General features: G+C 41.2%; 2 protein-coding genes across 4 annotated transcripts in view; one reads left to right on the forward strand and one right to left on the reverse strand.

The window, feature by feature from the left end:
• Positions 1-21663, forward strand: LOC122992895 (calcium-binding mitochondrial carrier protein Aralar1-like). Its single transcript, XM_044366894.1, has 18 exons — positions 1-87; positions 609-662; positions 2657-2799; positions 4577-4692; positions 7221-7360; positions 10190-10336; positions 10515-10653; positions 11583-11676; positions 12211-12295; positions 13536-13617; positions 14804-14962; positions 15923-15975; positions 16208-16288; positions 18684-18824; positions 20123-20261; positions 20563-20721; positions 20877-20967; positions 21055-21663. The coding sequence occupies exons 1-18, from the start codon at positions 76-78 to the stop codon at positions 21260-21262; spliced, it is 2043 nt and encodes a 680-aa protein (XP_044222829.1). The 5' UTR covers positions 1-75; the 3' UTR covers positions 21263-21663.
• LOC122992893 (dynein, cytoplasmic 1, intermediate chain 2a) overlaps positions 21612-23112 on the reverse strand; it is a 20230-nt gene continuing 18729 nt past the window's right edge. For all 3 annotated transcript variants that reach the window (XM_044366893.1, XM_044366892.1, XM_044366891.1), the window contains 2 exons: positions 22982-23107; positions 21612-22614 (listed from right to left, as the gene is read on the reverse strand). In XM_044366893.1, the coding sequence (XP_044222828.1) occupies positions 22501-22614; positions 22982-23107 (240 nt within the window). In that variant the 3' untranslated portion in view covers positions 21612-22500. The remainder of the gene's footprint in view (positions 22615-22981; positions 23108-23112) is intronic.

Genomic DNA, 23112 nt, shown 5'->3' on the forward strand with positions numbered 1-23112 from the left:
TCCTGTCATGCCCGCTGCTGTCATCCTGATGCCCAGCGCCTGCGCTACTTCACTGCAGCTGACGTCACACCCAGCATGGCGGTCAAGGTGACTCCGTCAATATTTCTTATCAGATATTAACTTTTAAAAGGCGCTAACAGGGCCGTGACTTTACCGCTGTACGGTGCGCAGGGGCAGCTCGGTGTTTTGACGCGTCTGGCTGAAACGCAGCGGAATCCCCCTTTATTATTATTATTTTTTTCCTGCATCTTTCCACAGGCGCATCTTTGCTGGCCTCGTAGAGAGACGTCTGTCTCTTCATTCCTCTGTTGCGTTTGTGTATCACAGAGATTTCAGGCTTGAAGCGGTTTTTTTTGCAGTGTGAAGTGATCGCAGCAGACACGGTTGTTTTTTTTTCACATGCAGGGGTGTTGTTGCTGTTACAATCGGCTGTGATCGATCCTGCTGAGCCGACTACTTAAAAAAAATCAATGCTAAACAGTGACAGGCTGAACTTCAGTTCTATTGATCTGCTGATTGAACATATCTATAGGCAGCATCTTGATATTATGACTCTCTGAATGCATAACTTTGTTTTCTTTTAGCAAATTGCAACTTGTGTTTTATAGGTGCAAGCAACAAAAAGAGCCGACCCCCATGACTTGAAGACAATCTTTCTGAAGGTAAGACTGTTATTTATAGAAACCTTCATTTATGTGCATTTATATACATGGCAACACACAGAAAGTGTGTATAACAAGGTTACTAACTAGTCAGTGTGTAGTGTCTGGTGTCCATTGGGGTACATAGTTGAGTAAAGGTCAAAATGCTTTGACTAATTTTGGATCTGCTTCAACAGAGTATCTCTCCATGCCTTGACTTCACGTGTATATGTGTGTGTGTGTGTGTGTGTGTGTGTGTGTATGGCTTGTGTTTTGATCTTCAGCATGTCATTGAATTTGTTCTTTGTCCGCTGTACGTTTGTTTAACCGCCATACCTCTTGTTTGCAGCGTAAACTTGAGTTACAAGTTAAGGTCCTTCCGCATCTCTCTGTTATAAGAGGAATGTGTAATTTGTGATGCATATTCAGGTGGAAGAGTTAATTACTGGAAGCTCATTCTGACTGCCTGTATAATTTAATTAAGAACTACTTGAGGCCTACTGTGAGGGTGAATGGATACACAATCATGTAAAGGAGAAATGTGGCAATAAATTGCTTGGAATTAATATTTTCACTTAAAACGTTAATTCAGCAGAGTGCATTAAATTGTAGCCCTGCAAACACTTGGCGTGAAGGTCTCCTCCCACACACTTTCTCTGTTCTCTGTCTCATGCGCTCTCTATCTGAGCTTGGCTCCGCTCCGTGAATCTGGCCTTTCTGTTGCCAGTTCATGTGGCGCTTGTGCTTCCAGAGCTATGTCTGTTCCAACTTGAAACCCAACCCAGGCTCTAAAAATGAACTTACAGTATGTCTTAAAGCCTTACTGAGATCTCGGGTTTAGCACAGCTCTGTGTTGGCTGTGCATGTCATGGTTCAATCAGGTGAAGGGAAACACATAGTATATTGTGAGACAATGTAAGTGTGTTACTCAGTCAGAGATTTTTCTGTACCATTTATACCAATGTAGCCCTTTAATATCTATAATATCTAGTTTTAAGACATTGCAAATCAATGAGCAGGACTGCTTTATGGTAATATTAGACTCACAGGATTTGTGTCTTGATTTTTCAGGCATTTAATTCACAAAATTAGCCAAAAATAAACATTCCCATCTCCTTATTGTATCAATTAATACTCAGTTGAAGTTCCTGAGACTGTATCGCAATACGTATCGATGTTACATGTGCCATGATAGAAGATTTGATCCATATCACTCCGTTGACAGTGGTGACCTAAAGGTAAGAGATACGGGCTTGTGATCAGAAGGTCGTCGGCTCTGCCTTCAGACCAACAAGATAAATCTAGAAGGGGAAAGTGAAAGAGCAGCACTTACCCGTCCATGAGGCGCTCTGAACACCCAAATGCTTCAGTGGAGCTGCTCAATGAGCAGATCAGACTTGTTTTACTGGGCAGCTTCCAGGAGTGAACGTGTAACTGTGAACAGGATGTTCTTGAGAAAGAGAGCATTGGATAAATATAGGTAAAAAAATAGACACTGTTCTCCTAACTAAACCTAAGCAAAACACTTCAATTACGTTCACCACAGTGTTTACTTTGCATGTTGTGTATCCGATATTTAGCTTTTTTTTAAAATGTAATTTAGTATCTCTTTAATTTGATAATGAGACGTATATAGTTGTGTTCAGCCCAAGGAGACGTGTCTCTGCCCTACATGAAGTCAAAAGATGCTTTTCAATACTTTTTGTTATGATGGAAAAACATTGCATTAATTTAAAATACTGTGTAAGACCAGTAAATAGAGAATGATTTGTGCTGGTATAGAAAACTCTACACAAACAGCTTATTATCACAGAGAGATGCCAATTCAGAGACCCGCACTTGTTGATTCATCACCCATTGGTTGTTTGTTATCGTTGTATGCAGTACTCCACATTATTTTCTTTCCATGCACATAATGTAATTTCTACCTTACAGATTCTTAATCTAAAGCCATGCATGTAGTGAAAAGTTTAACGTCCTCAGTGTCCTCAACTGCCTCCTTGTCTCCTCCGCAGTATGCCAGTGTGGTGGAAGATGGGGAGCATTACATGACCCCCAAAGACTTTGTGCAGCGCTACCTGGGTCTGCATACACAGCCTCAACATAATCCCAAAACTGTGGGGCTGATAGCTGGAGTGGCTGACACCACTAAAGATGGGTGAGTGTTGTGTTACAGCGATGTGAAAGTTCCTATGTATGTTCTCTGTTATATTGAGACATGTTAATACATGTATAAAGGTTGTAGCTCTTCTTTCTGTATTTCCCCGACAAATGTTTTAATTTTAGGGCACAACCCTCCTCACATCTTTATAGCCAATTTAAGCTCTAATTCCTTTTTTTTTTTTTTTGGGTTCAAAATCGCCTTTTCGTGTTTCTTCTTCTGTATACTGATCGTCCTATTTTTATCTTATTTGGTGAACAACATGACTTTTCCATTGTGTTTACATTTCACCAGTAGTGGCGACATTTCTGTAGTTGGAGGCGGCTGCTGCCATATAAATATATTTGGTATGTATTGCTTTTCATAGTTGGTTGTCCTGAAAGCAATATAAGAACCAGGGAAGATGGGGACTTACAGATTACATGCTGCCAGCACAATACTATGATTTTACATGACCTTTTTTTTGGCTGTTGAATGAGGATTGTGTTGTGTTAAATGTATGTACTTACATTATTTAATTACACATACTGTTGATACATTTATTCGCTAATATATAATATATATACATATTATGTATCATTATTATTACATAATATATGTAAAATGTGGTCTTGGCTAATATTTCACATCTATTAACCCCACCCCCCGCCCCCCTTTTATGTGTATTTATGACAAACCTTATATTCCTGTTTAACTTGAGCCTTAAGGTACTTTCAAACCAACAAGCCATCTGGATATCACATGATCAAAGCAGCAATTAATCTTTAAGGCCACTTTCACGCCCAGATCTCATCAACCGTGAATGAACTTGATCCACATGTTGTTCTCTGTTTAAGAATTCTGGATTAAAAATCTGCAGATTCAGTGGGAGCAGTGCAACACCCCTAAAACAAACAAACAAACAAACATGTGTAAGAGCTGCCAAAGACACTGTTAATGATTTATCTCAATAGTGTCAGCTGAGTAAACGGCCACCTTTATCAGTCAATATGTCTTTATTAGTCAGTTTTACACTTACGACTGATTTAAAATACAATAAAATAAGCCAGAATATATCTGAAGTACCTGATCATTTCTGCATATATATTCATAATTACAGCATAGAGCAGCAGTTAGAGCAGCAAATATGTCTTATGAACAGCTGAAGAATTGTTGGGAAAAAAAACCTCAAACTTTTTCAGTTTTACTTCAAGGTCCTTAGATGTTTCCCTTTTTTCTGAACGCATTAAGGACTTCTCGTACATGTTGGCTTAAAGTTCAGCCTCAAAGTTCATTCTCATTTATTATTCATAATAATAATAAATGTATTATAGTTAACTCATAAAATAAATAATAATATATTATAAAATATAATATAATGGACTTTTAAGCTCAACATTGAAGCCAACATGGATGAGAAGAGCTTAAAGTGCTCAGAAATCAGAGAAATGTGAACGGCTACAATTTCCATGACAACTTCATCTTATCTGATGAAGATCATGTGATGTGATTGGAAGCTCCAGAACTGCTGCTAAATGGACCTTGAGGTGCAATTCTTTTATCAACTGCTCTTTCCACAGTCAAGAATAAACTTTGAAGCTCAGCTGAAAAATAGGATTTTTTTATGACTGCATTTGCTTGCTGTCCTTTACATCAGCACTCTTATCAGTATCAGTTTTTCTGCGGTCAGTCCAGCTGGCAGGATAGATTGTGATGTTGTTGTAACTTTTGCAATTTTGTCAAACATACTTATATCCTTTGTTCAGCAAGCACTCTTTCTTTCTTGTCCAAACAGACTGATCTCTTTCCAGGAGTTTCTGGCCTTTGAATCAGTTCTATGTGCCCCGGACGCCCTGTTCATAGTTGCCTTTCAGTTGTTTGACAAGACTGGCACAGGGAACATCTCATTTGGTATGTAAATGGTGGTGGATATCAGCACGCTGATGTCGGAGTGTACTTCATGTTGGCATCATGTTACATACAGTGTAGTTTAAACCAAGGGCAGAGGTTTGGTTTCAACTTTGGTAGGGACATTTTTTTGTCATGTGTGTGTACTTGCTTTCACTCTTTTCTCTTTCATAGGCACATGTGCACACACACATACACATATAAAGAGCCTGTCTCTTTATGTTTACTTTACTGAATATGCATTTGTCTGAGACCAGACTTGGTTCATGATATTTTCTTAGATTTTTTTTTATTGATAGACTCCTTAAGTATAAATCTGAGACCAAAATTTAAAAAATAACATATCATAGACTGTCATAATTAATTTATAGAAACCTGTAGGTAACATGTTGCTCTGTAACTCGCTGCTGTAAGGTTTTCAAACACTACCTGACATTCTGTCCTTCTTTCAGTTTGTGGATTTGGGCGACACAAGTCAAGAGTTTAATGACACAGTGATACTCAAACCTATCTTTAAATAATCTCAAAAACTTCTGTATTATTTCTCATTCAACTCCTGAACTTTTGGCTAGATCTTTCACTATGACATCAGAGCTCACCTGAGAGGCTGCAGCTCATCTGTCTGTGTGTCTCAGTGCTGCTCAGGCTGCTGCTGACAGGATTTACATAATAATATGATGGCTGACGGACAAGCTTATGTCCACAGCATGTTAGCTGTGGCTAATTTAGCCACAGCTTGTCCAACTTTATGAATAATGTTCATTTCTTAATGACACATATGCAGCAATAACTCTGCTCTTGATCCACTCATGGAAAAGGGGAGAGATGGCATTAAACACTAATTATTTCTCTTTAATTTCAAAGATTAATGTTTGGATTGATTACAGAACATTCTTATTAACTAAGCTCAACAGTTACTGACACTTTGGTTCTTCTTTAAAAAACACCAAATGTCTTAATTTGCTTTTGGAGGACTTTTCACCATAAAGTTGTTTAATTAAACAGCATGTCTGAGCAACAGTCACAAATTAGCTAACAAAATCTAACGCCTGAAATTAAATATAACATCAAATGATCTTAGTTTTGTCCAGTGAAGTCGTTTTCAATTCTGTGACCGTATGACGTTTAAACTATAAATACTAACCGCTTCAGATCTTCAGCCTCACCGACTCCACTACTGCTGCTGCTGCCGGGCTGCTGCCAGTCAACAATGCGTACAGCTTGAAGTTGAGGGTTGCCAGATCATCAGGTTGAGTATCTCCCATATCCTGCTCTTTTATTTTTTATCATAATAGTGCACCTTTTATGCAGAAAACACACAAAGCTGGCAACTCTGAGAGATCTTACTGTTATCATTATGGCAGAAATGGAATATAACATTCATAAGTATGTTTTAATTTGTGTATAATCACCTGAAAATGAGAATCGTTGTGTTTTCGTTAGCTTAGAATGGGCCCTTTATATTTACGTAAGGAGCGGGTCCTTTTCCACGGATGCCGCCATGTTGCACCGCCATGTTTCTACAGTAGCCCAGAACGGACAAACCAAACACTGGCTCGAGAGAGGACCTTTTGCATTTTTCGCGAGTTTCACTGCCACCGTAGGTTCTCCGACACGCTTGGAAGGGGAGGGGGAGCGGAGGGGTATTCGGTTGGTTGCAATCTGCAGCCTCACCGCTAGATGCCACTAAATCCTACAGACTCACCCTTTAAATCGGCTAGATTGTTTGACATAGGTAAAAATATATTCGTAGGGAAAATCCAGCAACACCTTCATATTGGTAACCCCATGTCCCTACTGTCCATACCCAAATCTACGCCCATGGTTTAAATAACACAATATTAGAACAACTCTATTTGCTTAAAGATGCTGACTTGATGTGGGTAATTTTGTTGTGGTTTTCATGGATGAGGAATGAAAACTTTGATGATTGTATAGCCCTAAAACAATTACCGTCACTAAGACGGGGGACTCAGGGTGTGTATAAGTTTGAGTGCAAATTGTGGGTCTTAGGTGCTATTCTTCTTCAAGCATGTGTAGTCAATGAATTTACAAGTAGCTATGATTCTCTATTCTTGGCTTCTGGAGCCTATAGAGTATTATAGACACCAGCAGCTTGTATTCTTAAGGTCTCATCTCAGGGCAGGACAGCAAGCAAGCTCTGAGGAACATCACATAATAACTATCTCCATCTGACAAGAGGAGGAATGAATTCAGCATGTTATAAACCAAGAGATGCAGCGTTTTACAAAGGAGCTGCTGCTATGCTCTTTCTGTGCAATGGGTCTCCATAAAGGCGACTGAAATTGAGAGCAGTGGTTACACAAAAAATGTCCTAGATGGACTGAAAACCCTCAAAATGTAAAAGGAGTGGGACTGTCAAACAGCCTATTCAGCTTCGCAGTCCAAATGGACTCTTTCCTCTGCTTTAACAAGGATGGAGTGAAGACGAGATGTGGAGGTTACAATTGCGCCTTGCATGTTTTTTCCTCTGTCTCTTGTTGTCGCTGACCCACGTCTCACTCTTGCAGAGAATGTACGTGACATCTTCAGCCAGACGACAGTACATCACCACATTCCCTTCAACTGGGACTGTGAGTTCATCAAGCTACACTTCGGCCATGAAAGAAACAGGCACCTCAGCTACACAGAGTTCACCCAGTTTCTGCAGGTATACACTTTATTTCTAAGTTTTACTTTATAACTGATGAGCTGCATGATAAACCAATATTTACAATTAAAAGAATAGTACAACATTTTGGGAAATAGATATGCTAAGTGAGAAGACCAATATCACTCTCAGGCACTGCTGGAGCAACCATTGAGGTCCTAAAGGTCTATTCCTTTATAACTATTACAACAGGCTAAATTTTTTTTGGTTGTCCTCGTAAATGAAAGTGAGTTTTTCTTAGTCTAAATGGGCAAATAGTGCTGCACAATTGTGTCAAAATCTATAGATCTCCCTGTAAAGATGTGCACCTGCCTGGGATGCTGTCAGTGAAGACTGAGAGAGACGAAATCAATGAGTGAGTAACTTTCAGGCATTCATGCAACGTCATGAAAAAATAGTGGTTGTGTAGGCCTGCATAGTGTACATACATATGTAGGATATCAACATTTTTCCCAAATGATTATTTTGGCTCACATTAATTAGTCACAATAACCAACTGCAATTAAACTATCAGCATACAAAACACAATGCAAAAAACAACAGCTGGTGTCTGTTGCTCTGCAGAATATTAGCTAATACTATTTCACAGATAAAAAAAACAGCGTTCACTGTTAAAGCAGATATGAAAACTTTTAATTTTAGATATGAATGGCAGATATGAAGTGAGCACTTGGTTTCCATAGCAATCAGCACACTAGAGTCTACTAACTGAGAACTGAGCTTCAACAAGGAGAGATGGATCACACTGCATTTTCTTCCTATTGTTTTACAGTCTTTTGAAGGCTGTGCCTGACTGACCCGACTGGTATTAAAAAGATAATAAAAGACTGCAGTGATAACACCCCACTGGTTCTTGTTAATAGCATATTTTATACTGTATATATGAAATTATAGAGGTCACAGAATTCAATTGTGAAGGACCTTTAAAACCGAAACGAAAATGTGATCCCCCGTAACTGTCTCGTCACACATTAAATGATCAAATAATATTCCTACCTAGCTTGAAATTAATGGGATAATATTATAGATGTGGCTAAATGTTTTTAATCTTATTTAATATATGTTGAACTTAACACATTTATTGCAGTTTACTGTATATATTTGCTAGTGTTTGGATGTATTATTTTTAAAGCATCTGAGTGAGTACAGCCAAAATAAAATCAAAGGCCTTTAATGTAACAATGAGAGCTTGGACTGAGAGAAGGAAGATTCAGATAGCAGGGGAAGATGATACAGAGTGATGAAGATGATGCGTTTAAGAATAGATGGAAGCCGCTGCTCTGGACTGCAGGGAATTTTAACAATTTCTCCTCACATGTGTGCACATCTGTGTACCGTCTTTATGCTAAGCTAAGCCACCCACCTCCTGGCCGTAGCTTCATATTTAACAGAAAGATATGAGAGTGGTATCAATCTTTTGTGCTCTCCTGGCAAGAAAGCAAAGTGTATTTCTCAAAATGATGAACAATTGCTTTAAATTCTACAGCTTGTATTAAAAACATACCTGGAACTGAAACAAGAGCTGACATGAAAACAAATCCCAACCCCTGACCCTAACCCCCAATATCAAGACAGGATAGTATGAAGCCAGTATATCATGATAGGACAGTACAGTGTAAAAGTATTAAACTTATCAGCTCATAAGAAGAGGTACAGATACCCACTAACCTAAATAAAACGCTTTTGTAAAGGGGGCTTCAGAACATATTGACAGGACACGCAGTACATGTATTTTTTTCCAACACCTTAGACAGTATGTACACATTAGTAAAGGTTAAACGATTCACAATCCTGTGGTGAGGTAGCACAACTGTGACGAAGAGAAAAGCTGAAGTGTACTGAGACTTCTGTGCTGCAGCAGCAGCTCTCCACGGTCAGAGAGGAACCTGGTTTAGAGTCGAGACCTGTGGTGTTAGACAGAAGCTGGGTGGTCCGAGAGTCAGAGAGGCTGGGCTCCGGCTCCACTGCAGTGTGGGATCCCTCAGAGCACTTTGTGGTTTATCACACTTGACTAGGGCTTCCCACCGCTACACCAAAGACCCTTGTGTGTACAGGTTTTCGTCTACATCTATCATTATTATTGTTTGCTTTTCTGTCATGTCCAAGCACATCGAGTATTACTTAAAATACAAAGAAGTACAAGTCTATTGTACTCATTTAACGTTTGTTACTCATTTAACAGTCTTGGCTCTGCCACCTTGTGGTTGTTGCAGTATTTGGCTAGACTTGAGTAGTTAAACATTCGGAAACTTTGGTAAGTATAATGTTTTGTGAGGCATCATATCATCATGAGTTTTTAACAATATAATCAGCAAACATTGTGAGACTTAATCTTCAGCAACAATCCACTGATTAGGTTATCAGAACCAGAGTGTAAAGAGGAAGTAACAGCTGAATGTTGCAGTGACGTTACTCTCTGATCCTCTGGTTATACACGATGAGCTTTGACAGCAGACATTGACCCGGGGTCAGCCTCCCCCTGCATCCCTTTCTGATTGCATGGTTGTCATATTGAATCATTTTCCTGCTGACACACCTGCTGGTCGTCTCACTAAACCGCTCCACCCGGCTCCGGGATCAGACTTCTCGGGACATGGTTTCCATTAGTCTCCAGAGAGACGGTGGTGATTACAAAAGCCAGTGTCTGACACTGTCACATCTGATGACTTTCACATCTGTCCAACACTGATATTAATATGCTTTGTTCCTCCAAATTTCCATTTCACCGCTTACTTATAATGTGATGCTCCTCATCGGAGGAACCTAACCCTTTGGTACTTTTGTCAGCTAACAGCTTGACCCTCTCTCTCTCTCTCTCTGTTGCTGCAGGAGCTGCAGCTGGAGCACGCCCGCCAGGCTTTTGCACAAAAAGACAAAAACAAGAGTGGCACCATCACTGCCTTGGACTTCAGCGACATCATGGCCACCATCAGACACCACATGCTGACTAAATTTGTAGAGGAAAACCTGGTTTCAGTGAGTTGTAGAAATTTTTTTTACACTAGTTATTAAAGATTTGAAACAATCCAGTCCTTGTTTGGACACCCATGTTGGTAATTTATATTTTTAATAGTCATTCAACAGTCATTCATAATAAGATCTAGCCAAAGTCCTCCTATACAGGTGGAATGACAGACTCTGGATCTTTCTCTAGGCTGCAGGAGGCAGCACCTCCCACATGGTGAGCTTCTCCTACTTCAATGCCTTCAACGCCCTCCTCAACAACATGGAGCTGGTCCGCAAGATTTACAGCACCCTCGCCGGCACGCAAAGAGACACGCTTGTTACCAAAGGTACTCCTGAGCGAGATCAACCTGACATTACTGAAATCAGTCATATGAGATATGAAATGTAGCTGTGCAATCATATTTCAACTTTCTTGACAGAGTGGTGTGAGTGACCACACAGGGAACATTTACTGTAGCACTAAAATACGAAGGTAAATGAGAATATTTAACCTGGTAATCAGATCATCACCCTACATGTAGATCTGTGTAACTGATCAGTCACATCTGCTCCTAAAAGTATGTTTCCCACTGAGATGCAAACTGTAGACTGTTCCTCTACTGTCTCTCCATTATTTTCCTGCTTTATATAATACTTTTGGTGAATAGTATTTGCAAATAATTCTTGCTATGTGTATTACCACACATATCAGTTGGTTGGGCTTTAAGTATAACGGGAAAAAATCACATGTCAGTCATAGAAAAGTATGTCATCGAGGTGCTGGGGGTCATGGAAGCAGGCTTGTAACTGAAGGTTGCAGTCCTTGGACCTGTCAGGAAGGTCTTTGTGGGGGAAGTGAAAAAATAAGTCTTTTCCCTCCTTCCAGGGCTACCATTAGGTTTCCTTTGAGAAAGACCACCTGATGGTAATGGAGCTTCTCAGCAGGCAACAGTAAAGAACTGAATATGAAGCACATAGAAGAGAGTGACACAGGGTGCTGCTGAGAGGCTGCATGAATGCAAAAGTAATGTAATGATTTAGAATATTTTTCTGTAATCTCCTAAAATATCCTGTTTACCAGCAAGCATCTACAATAACGCTAAAACCAGCAAGAACAATATTTGCAAATACTATGTAATACTAGCCTCCTGTAAAATATACCTGGCGTGTACCCTCAGCTGTATTGTACGGTGCTTCCTGTTTAATGTGTCGAGACTTCAAGTGAAGTCCTGTTTGTATGATTGTATGATTTCCTCTTCTCTTTGTTTCATTTTAGAGGAGTTTGTTCACGTTTCTAATAAGTTTGGTCAAGTCACTCCAATGGAGATTGACATCCTGTACCAGCTCTCTGGTCTCCACTCTCACTCCGGGTAAGCTCTGTTTTAAATCACACTGTACTGTGTGTGTTTTGTCCATACAATCACCCAGGTAGGTTCTGCTGCTGTTCCTCAAATCCACTTAGTGTATTCAAAACATTTGTACAAAACCGTGTCATTTTTGATTCCACCATGAGCGGAATAAATATGTTACAGCTCTGTTTATTGGTTGTAAAAATGAAGTTATTGCTCATTCAGTTTAACAACAGTGGTTCCACTGGCTGATTTACAAGACAAACATAAAACATGGATACAGGCTTTATGATGCGTCAGGCCAGTGGGGAATATTTGTGTCTCAAACATTTTGTAACAAAACACTTTCATTTACTTGTTGGGCCACAGGCATTCATCCAGCTTTGTTTGTCTGTTGTTTATATGAGCTTAAATTAAAGTTGCTGTAACTTCAAGTTATGTGCCAGTAAAAAGTCTGTGGAAAATCTTACATCACTGGCTGCAGCTCGCAATAGATGCAGGGCTTTGCTTTTTTCCTGGCCTAACTCCCTGCCTCCCCTGCTGCTGTGTGTTAAGGCGGCTGAACCTCGCAGACATCGAGAGGATAGCCCCGCTGGAGGAAGGAGCCATACCGTACCACCTAGCTGAGGCCCGGAGACAGGTAGTCTGATTGACTCCTATAATACCTTTCACATCCTCCTGCCTTTTATCAAAGCCTCTTGCTCTTCTCTCTCTGCTTCCTTCTCAGAAAGGAGCCCAAAAAAGAGAGAATGTTCAGTGAGTGAATTAGCAGAGTGCCCATGTTTTTCTCCCCTTGTGAAGTGCATTACTTAAACTCCCAGATAAAAGTACAGCAATTATAGTTATAGAAGAGGAATGGATTGTTGCGTTGCACCTCTCCATGAAAGGCTCTCCCCCATTTTATTCAGTATAGTTGCACATACACATCAGCTGCAATCACACATCTGAGAAGCTAATAAGAGGCTTTTATCAGTGTGGGGCTTGAGGAGTTTTAGGAGCCTTTAGCAAAGTCTGCTAATGGCAGGAGGGGAGTGGGAGTCAAGGTGGATATGGGAGAACAAAATAGTTCCTGCCTCCACCGGATAACACATCTCTATATCAGGCTGTGGTCAGAACTTTCAGGCCACTCATGCTCCTGGGACTTCTGCTCAGAGGTCTGGAATTTGATTCCTTTGAGGGGGATGCTGCAATTCTCAGGCCTGCCCTTAGTGGAAGTAGGCTAATTGTTTAAACCCTTTGATCAAGACCTTGATCTTGTTAGCATGCAACCCTCGGTGGAAGTATCTGGGAAGAGGAAAAGAGTGATCTGCTCTACTCCCTTCTCGTCTGGTCTGGGAGAAGTTACTCACTGCCTCGACCTGCACACACACACATACTTTAATAGCGTCTCACTCGGACTGTGTAATATTCATGTAGATACTTATCTGTACATGGAAAAGGCTTGTGGGGCTAATCTGTTCCCCTGCACCACAGTGAAAACAAAGGGGCTCCGCTTTCAACATCAAACACCAATCCAGAGATCAAGTAGATAAGAGAGAAATTATACTTTGTTGTAGAAATAAAAGAAGACCTTTAGCTTGTAGCCTCCCACATGTAGCATCTGTGGAAAACTGGGCTGCAGGTTCACATAGTCATTTACTGTACTGTAGAGCTGGTCTGTCTGTGACATTTAATACCGGCTGATGATGAATCAGACGTTATACCATGACATGTCCACATACCATCGCCTTCCTCCACTGCTGAGTACTCCATTGCATTTTTCTTTCCACAATGTATCTGGTTCACTATAGTTTAATAGCCAGCCGATTCATGGTTAGCGTTCTGATCCCCCATCTTTCTCCAGATTCATTTGACCACTGGTGTCTTTTTCTCCCATACAGCACGATCACGAAACGTCTCGGCCCATCTGGCTCCAGGTTGCAGAGTCTGCCTATAGGTTTGCTCTGGGCTCAATCGCTGGAGGTGAGTGACATGTCTGCTGCAGAGCCCCCAGCCTGCTGAGGGGTAACCTTAGCCGGCTAGACTGGCGCACTGAGGCCCCGGGGCTGGCCATTGTGCTGCATGGAGAGGGGCTGTGATATGAGGCTCCGGCATTGTACTGCCGTGCCACCGGTGGCTCCAGGCTGTCGTTGGAGCCGGAGCTTTGGAATGACACAAATCTTCCGGAACCGCACTCTCTGGAATCTCTGTCTAATTACACTGGAAGGAACTGATACAAGGAACCTCTGACATAACTGCCCGACTGTGTGTGTGTGTGGTTATGTGTGTGTGTGCGCTCCCCCCAAGACTTATCAATCCTCATTCACCGCTGCTGGCTATTTCAGACAGGGTTAGAAAGACATATATCACAAAGTATGGTGAAACTGCCATGTCTTTGTGGCGTTAATGAGCTGTTTCTCGCTGACTGAGCTGTTTGCATGTTTGAGAGAGAAGAGTCACTTCAGCAGCCTTTGATGTCAGACAAGACATGGCAAGCATAGCTGAGAGCAGGATTTAGCAAAACTTTATGCAGCTTTGCCCCCCCCCCTCTAAATATACTCTACGCAACAGTTTTCACATGTTTATCAAAATTCCTACTCTGAGTGATCATTAGACAACCCCCTCCAAACATATCTACTGAATTACTAATTATTATATAGCTCAGTTGTATAAGGTATTAATGAGGGAATGACGGTGTCAAGGTGGCCCGTCAGATTACTGTCCAATTAATCAGCAACTATTTTGATAATCCTTTTATAGTTTCAGTTATTTTTATGCGTATTTGCCAAACAGTCACTGATTTCAGCTTATAAAAAGTACGGATTTCCTGCTTTTTTGTCATATATGATAGTAAATTGAATATCTTTGGGTTTTGGACTGATGGTTGGATTAAACAAAGGATTAGACCCCACCTTGAGCTCTGGAAAAATATAATTTTCCCTTGTTTTCTGACATTGTATAGACAACTTATCAATGACATAATTATTAGTTTCAGCCCCAATCTATTTCACAGTTTCAAGTATGCGTCTGTGAAAACTATACAAGCTAATATACTTGTATTTACTCTGTGTAACATATTGTTCAGATGTTCAAAATACTGTGAAAATATTGTTTCTAGAAATACAGAACAAAAATTTCAATCAGTGACTATTGTGTTTGTGTTTTGTAGCCACCGGTGCCACGGCTGTGTATCCCATTGACCTGGTGAAGACACGCATGCAGAATCAGCGCTCTACAGGCTCCTTTGTAGGAGAGCTGATGTACAAGAACAGCTTCGACTGCGCGAAGAAAGTGCTCCGTTACGAGGGATTCTTCGGATTTTACAGAGGTAATCCATTGCAGGTTTTACTTAATGTAAAAAAGACCAGAAATCAGTTTGCAGGCCAACATGTGCAAAACAAATTGTCTGACGGGAACGCATCAGGATTTGTCAGTGTGCTAATGTCAGCAGCATGGTTTGCTAATTGATACCAGAAACCTTTGCCCTCCTTGTTCAGCAGCGAATAAAGCAACACCCAGGGGTCGCATTTTCATTATCTCAATACCAGTGAGAGCTCCCAGAGGAGACTGACCAGCAGAATTCATGTAGTAGCAGCGTCTGATCTAACTCTACCCGGGTGGTGATAATGGTGCTGAAGGCTTGTGACATACAACACTTCGACCCTTGGGCTGTTCATATGAAGGAAGTCAAGACTGCCATCTACTGCTACCTCCACCACTGCAGTTCTTTGTTGCTGTGATCTGCCTCACTCTGGCCCCCCTTTCCTCCTCTCTTGCACATGATAAGAGGGTGATTGACTCAGAGACAGACACGCTCGGCTGTTTTCTGGCTGCATACCAGCAGCAGTCACTCAGCAGCTCCTTCAGAAGTTTATCTGGCTTGATGAAGGACAGACGGTGAAACAGTATGGCGGTTATCGCCACCGTAGCACCCAACCTCCCCCCTCCTGATCTTGTCCGTGACCACACAGCTCTCTCTCTGTTCCCCACCAACAGTGGGATCAGGCCTCAACAGTGCTGATCCCATATGCACCAGCAGTGTCATATTTTAGACTTTTGTTCATTTTGAATGGGACCCTTTGTGTTTTGGTGTATCAGATGTATCATCCACATCTGTAAATATTTATGGGTTTGTTTTACGCGCACAAGAACCCTGCAGCTTATATTGTTCTAGCTGTCAGTGGATGTATTCATTCAACAAAGATAAAAATGTGCATTCATTTCAAGCCAGACTTTATCTCTCTCTCTGTCAGGTATTCTAATGGTATCTATGAATAATATTTTGCAGGTCTCCTCCCGCAGCTCATTGGCGTTGCCCCGGAGAAAGCTATCAAACTCACGGCAAGTCATTTCACTGTGTAGCTTAGAGTGTTCAAAAAGTTGCTCTGAATGATTCACTGTGAATGAAAAACATGCATAGTGCATAGAGAAAACGCACTCTTCACAATCAAGATGTGACTGCAACCACAAGTTAACATTAATGCCCTGCCATCAAGATTGGGATTGTGTCTCATCTGCCTTTTTTCTTCATGTCTTCTTCCTTTTTCTTTCTTTATTTCTTCTTTTTTTTCAGGTGAATGATTTTGTCAGAGACAAGTTCACCACACAAGATGATACCATCCCTGTGCCTGCAGAGATTCTTGCTGGTGGATGTGTAAGCATTACTTTAGTGATCATAAAGTCAGTCTGTAGATGAGCTGAAAAACCAAGGGGAAGAACAGGATGGGAAGAGATGCATGATTGAAAGTAATTAACGGGGGGAAAGATTTCAAATTATTTTGTACATTTGGTTGTTTTTATTGTTCAATTTAAATACTCACAAGATCCAGTTTGGTTTGTCATGAGGTGGTTAACTAAATATATTTACTTGCCAACAGTTTTTAACAAATGAATGACTTTACTTCTCAATATACATTTTTGTATGTATAATCAAATTGCTTTTTCACTTATAAGATGGATAACAGTTTTAGTTAATTAGTAAGTACAACAGAAATCAAATTAAATGAAAGCATTTAAAAATGTAAAGCATACTCCTTCCATCACACACTGCTTTTTGAATGTTTGATTATTTTTATATAAAAATGCTCATATACCTGCAGGACTAGATGGCTGTTTGAGAACAGGCAAAAACTGAAGACTATATATATAAATATATTAAACTAAAAAGTGTTCCTAATATTTTGTCCACCCCATTAACATATATGGGGGTGGCAAAATATGATAATAACACTTTTCAGTTCACCACCACTACCCACTACAACCTCAATAATAAACATAAAGTAGAATTATCACCTTTCTGACACTTGGATTTCATCAAAAACTGAAAATGTATAAGCTTCATAAAAGTAGAATTTATGGCAGAGCTGTTGTATTGGATTGCACAGGTGTTCCTAATAAAGTGTATGGTGAGTATATGTTGGTGATTCAAAAAGTAAAAAAGCATAGCAGCTAGAGTGATGGAGGAACCTAACTAATTTACCGCTTTGGACAAAGACACGTTTTACCAGCATTTAGACTGAATTGTTCATTGTGGATCCATAATTTGGTGAAATTCTAAAATTGGTATTCTGATTAATTGAGGTAATTTAGTTCCATTTGAATTCCATCCGGTTCAGTTTATCAGCATATGCTTCTCATTTTAAATTTCCATCAGTAAATCTTAAGTTATTTCGTGTGTGTAGGAGATCATGATGTCTTAATTTCTTCTGTCAACTCGCCATTTGCCATCTTACATAGTTCGCCTCAATACAAAACCTTTGTTCCTGAATCACCACGAGAAATGTGGCGTTTTGTTGTTTTTTTTTGTTTTGTTTTAAATCCGGGCTAATTTTCTACAACATTTTAATTCCTTCACTCTGCCTCTCCATTGGCTTGGTTGTGGCGAAGTGAAACAGGCGGGCCATGCAGCAGAGCCCGCAGGTTGCTCACAGAGGAGCAGGGTCTGTGGGGTTGCGACCCCTGTCAGAATGTAATTGGAGGAGGAGGCCCTGGAGGGTCCTGGATGAAGCTGGGTATAGCTCAGTGTGATTGAGTTTGACACCATGGTGCATACCTGCAGGCTCGGTCAGCTGCAGGCCCACGGACACAGTACAGGTCCCCCTTACTCACACACAGGACAAGAAGATGTTTCCAATACACACCGTTAACTACTGGATCTGTAAAGGATGTATCCCATCTATGGCCTTCCTTCAGTGAGCAATATTCATTGTGAGTGCTTTGTATGAATTGGACCACATCCTTATGTTGTTTTATGAAAGCCTGTTTAATTATAGCTCCCATCAGAGAGAACTGAAGATGATAAAAGAGACGGGACTAGTGCATCCATCTTCAGAGCGGCGGATATTCCCCCTCCACTTTGAAAATGACTAAATGTGCCGGAGCTTTTTTTAGACCTTTGCTCGGATGTTTACAGATAAGACCCCTGCCCTGAATGTCACCAGCAGCCATCCTGGGGCCTGATTAGATTTGGGGAGGGTGATAAATGTGCCTGAGTCAGAGGGTGCTGTGCCTCGGGGCATTGCTTGCCCGGACCCCAAGCCATCCGGGTGATTCAGCGCTCTCCCCTGGGAATGAGGGTTGAATTGGGGAAGTGTGCGGGGCGAGGGCCAGGCTGGGCCGCTCACCCTGCCACAGGAGGTGCCTCAGGGGGAAGCGAGGGGGCAGAGGGCTGGTGCCAGGGTCACCGTCTCCCAACCATGAGCCGGGGCTTCTCTTCACCCTACGCCTGTTCTGACCTGACCCCAGTTGTTCCTCTATCAATGCCTGCTTTTTCCTCCTCCTGCCAAGGCCATTCTCTGACAATGTGAGATCAGATCAGGGATAAAAAGTATCTTTTGTGCTTAAGTTTACTGAGATAATTTGAGAAGTCCTACTAGGGAGAAATGCTTACACATCATTACCTTAAACCAAAGTTCCTCCCTTACATGTGTGACCTCACTTAATCACAGAAAATGCACTTAGACACCCAGCTCTATGCCTCTGACTGCAAACAGCAACATGTACACTGCTAATCAGCTGTTGGTTTTTTTTTGTTCTCTTGAATCCTGCAGGCTGGAGCTTCCCAGGTGATTTTCACCAATCCTCTGGAGATCGTTAAGATCCGTCTGCAGGTGGCTGGAGAGATCACTACAGGCCCCAGGGTCAGTGCCCTGAATGTTGTGAGAGACCTGGGCTTCTTTGGCCTCTACAAGGTAGGTCATCACCTTTGCAGCACCATGACGTCTGCAGCATCCACCTTTTTTAAGTGTCATACAAGGGCAGGGAAAGACGTTGCTGAGATACAATACTAACAACAGGAGGAGTTTATTGTGTACGTAGGAACAGTGGAAGAAGTTTGGTGGGTATTTTCTTGATTAATTGTGTGCTCTAAAAAACTCAGTTTCTGAAAGCCTAAGATGACTTTTGTCCAACCAACAGAACTCAGATGTTTGAATTTATTATCACTGAAAAGACAGAACAGCCGGAAATACTCACAATTAAGAAGCTGGAAAAAGAGAATTTTAGCATTTTTGCTTGAAAAATTACTGAAACAATTAGAAATAGTTGCAGATTATTTTTTTGGCAACAGACTTATTGATTAATCGTTTCAGCTCTACTTAAAGTAATTGCAAAGACCACAATAAATCAGTTGCCATTTAGGAGTATAAGTCCTCCATGCAAAATAATATATATATATATATATATATATATATATATATATATATGCGTATTACCAGCATGATGTACTCAAGTACATCTAAAAGTAGCCCTTACACAGAATGACCCCTTTCCAAGTGTTATATTATTGGCTTATTATTAATGATCATTCACTTGTAAAAAGCATTTTGTAACTGGTGGAGGTGAAGCTTCTTTTAACTGTACGCTTATATATAACTATGCATAAAGTCAAGTAAAGTATGGTACTTGAGTAAATGTACTTAAATGTTTTTTCATACTGTAATGATGTACAGATGAAATACTACTGTATTTGTACAAACATTTGTGTGTACACAGTCATAATAGACATCAGAATCTGAAATCTGAAGATCACACAGCGCTTTTGCTGACTGTTTGCAATTTTCCAAAACAGTGTTGAACATGCAAAAAGAACTGTGGCCAACAACCAACAGCAAATTAGTGAGGAATTATGCTTTGCTACTGCTCCTTTCCAGATCCTTGTGGGTTTACTTACAGCTCCAGTCATGTGTTCATAGTCCATATTTTAATGAGTAGCAGATAGTGTGTGGCTTATTTAAAAAAAAGACCAAAGTCCATGGTGGTGCTCTGTATGTGTGTGTGATGGATTTCTCTCTGGAGGCCCAGTGCTGCAGCTCTGCCTGGGGCTCTTTGGCTCCATCATCAACACTAAAACCCCCCGTTGGTTAAACAAGACAGCTCCCAGGCCACTTAATCCCCAAGATAAACCCCCTCAACCACTGCCTCTGCCCGTTTAACGGCCCTGTTGTGATGTCCACATATTTAACATGATATTTTTGTGTTTTTCTGGTAGGGTGCAAAAGCTTGCTTCTTGCGTGACATCCCCTTCTCCGCCATCTACTTCCCTGTTTATGCCCACACCAAGGAGAAGTTGGCAGATGATGACGGAAGGCTGGGTCCACTGCAGCTGCTCACTGCTGGAGCGATTGCAGGTAACAAACATCTGGAAAGCTGGAGGTCTCTAGATATTCAAAAAGCAACATGTTGTGTTTTTCTTGGGGGATGCGTCATATTTTCTGCTCCAACAAATGCATTTTCCTCCCATGTTCTACTCTCTCCACCCACTGAATCTCACAACAGCCTGGCTGTATATACAGTGCCTTTGTCATATTGCACTATAAAGCGATACCCATTTCAAGCCCTGCTTGAAGCTGCAGCAGGGATGTCAGAATGTAACAACATCTGTGCATAGTGAAAGCGCTTCATTATGTCTGTTGTGAAACGTCTCCTAAGGTGTACCGGCGGCATCACTGGTGACCCCTGCTGATGTCATCAAGACCAGGCTCCAGGTGGCGGCCCGAGCAGGCCAGACGACATACAATGGAGTCATCGACTGCTTTAGGAAGATCCTCAAGGAGGAAGGTTTCAGGGCATTTTGGAAGGGCGCAGGAGGTAGATACACACGCACACACACAAACACACGCTCACTTTCCCATAAGTGGTTTCATGACTGGGAAATGAGGCTCACTGTGGTGGCTGTAATTGTCTAGAAGCCACTGGAGATATATTAAATCCCACATTGTAATTTTCAAACTATCTTCCATTAGCTCGTGTCTTCAGATCGTCGCCGCAGTTTGGTGTAACCCTAGTGACCTATGAACTGCTGCAGAGATGGTTCTACGTTGACTTTGGAGGACAGTAAGTACTTTAACCCTGTTTGCACAAGTATGTGCTGCTTATTAATTCCACTATGTGCGTCTTGCCCTAATCTGACTCTCTCCTCAGTCGTCCTGCTGGCTCCGAGCCCACTCACAAACCCGCGATCAAGGACCTTCCCTCTGTGACTGCAGACCATGTGGGTGGCTACCGTTTGGCTGCTGCAACCTTTGCTGGGGTGGAGAGCAAGTTTGGTCTGCACCTCCCTAAGTTCAAGCCCTCCGGAGAGGTGAAAATCAAACCCGTGGAGTCCAAAACGGAGCCACAGGCCTCGTAAACCGTCACTCGTCATGACTGTGAGGGCTGCATGCTCCTCCAGTCATTATCTTTCCTCCAAATGGCTTTATTGAACCATGTTTCAATTACATGCATTTGAGTGGTAGTCTTACTTTGAATGCTGCATGAGTATGGCTTTTTTGCGTTTCCTTTGCATAGCTTGCACAACTTAATTGTACATATTGTACTTCTCTATAGAGGGACATTATGGCATCACAAAGGATTGTTACTGCGTTTTTACGGTGAGCAAGAGCTTTGGTTTGCATGTGTCAGTTATATTTCAGAGACACGAGGATGTACAGATGTTTTCAAAGTGTTTATTTTGAAATCATGACCAGGGTCTTGGGAAATAATTTAAATGTATTTATTGTATTTTATTGAAATAAACCATTTCAAACTGTTTGTTTCTAACGTGTGAAAAGTACATTCTCAAATTTGACACCAAGCTTTGAGATTCTTAAGGAAACAAACAATCTCTATTCAGATCAACATACATTTACAGATCTGGAAATCATTGAGCAGTTACAGCATAAACGATCATCTTCTTAGGCATAGAGGATATTCCAACTATCTCAAATCTAACCAGCTGCACCGATTGAGTGGAAGCTGGTCATTATAGAGCAATACAGAAGTAGAAAGACATTTGGATTTTTGACATTTTAGTATTTTACAAATAAGTGGAGATTTAGGACATCAAGTCTGAAGGAACAGATATTGGCAACATGGGCTACAGTTATGAGATGTTTACATTCCTGGGTGTATAAAGATGTGATTGTTTTACTACAACTTGTGTGGACACAGGGCGCAGCTCTGAAAGTTATTGATCGATTGAAGATAAATATGTAGAGTAGATCATCTATTTGGCTTGAAGAACTTCACTGAAAATTAAGGCTCATGATAAAATGCCCAAAATAAAGACAGATAGGATTTTACAATCAAGTTTAAAAGTAAACTTTAAGGCAACTGGTTGAAGAAAGGACTGTTTTGTGTTTGTGAATATGGCTTCATGTTAGTGTCTGAAGTTGATAGCCCTGTCGCTTGTGTTTTTCCAAGGAAGACTGGTGATGGTCCAGCTAACTGAGAAGGCAAATAAGAAGGTGTGAGAAACCAGGTGTTTGCAGAGAGAGATGTCCATACTGCTTTCTGATCCAAACTTCCTCTTTTCCTTCCATCAGAACGGGGCTGATATTAACAAGCACACCACTGGTCCCTAAAGCATCACGTTCCACAGCGACTAGATCAGGCAGCCAGGCGTTGAGCTGCCAGCTCCTCTGCATCATCCCTGTTCTCGTTGATCTCTGCCAGTGTGCGAACAAAACGGGTCCACTCGTCGTTTCGTGGAACCGCAATTTGCTGGGGGTGGGGGTGGGGGGCAAAATAGAAGCATGACTTGAATTTCAAACAGCCTTCAGCAAAGGGAGCGATCACAGGTAAAGCAGCCACAAATCACCTGCTCTACTCTATATGTTATGTTTAATGCCTAAATATCATACTCAAACATAGGGAAAGGTTGGAGAACTTTTACACATAGTTAAATTCACCAGACACGTATTTTGTGGAATTAATCACTGATCGCTAAAGTAGAAATTACAGCAGGTAAGGGGCTGACTCATATCTCCAATAATATGCATAAGTGATTATAATTAAAAAAAACATTAGGATTTAAAATTAAACTACAATCAGAAATGTAGTGGTAAAAAGCGCCGTCATGCTTGCTCACCTCTCCGACATCATACACAAGAACTCGTCCATCAGAGTCTCCCACAGCGATTTCTCTGCCAGAATGAGCCCATCTGACCCTGTTGAGGGCTGGGTTACCCTCCACTGTGATGCTGGCGGTAGGGACCTAAA

This window comes from Thunnus albacares, chromosome 11 (genome assembly GCF_914725855.1).
Source record: "Thunnus albacares chromosome 11, fThuAlb1.1, whole genome shotgun sequence".
In the NCBI taxonomy this organism is placed as follows: Eukaryota; Metazoa; Chordata; class Actinopteri; order Scombriformes; family Scombridae; genus Thunnus; species Thunnus albacares.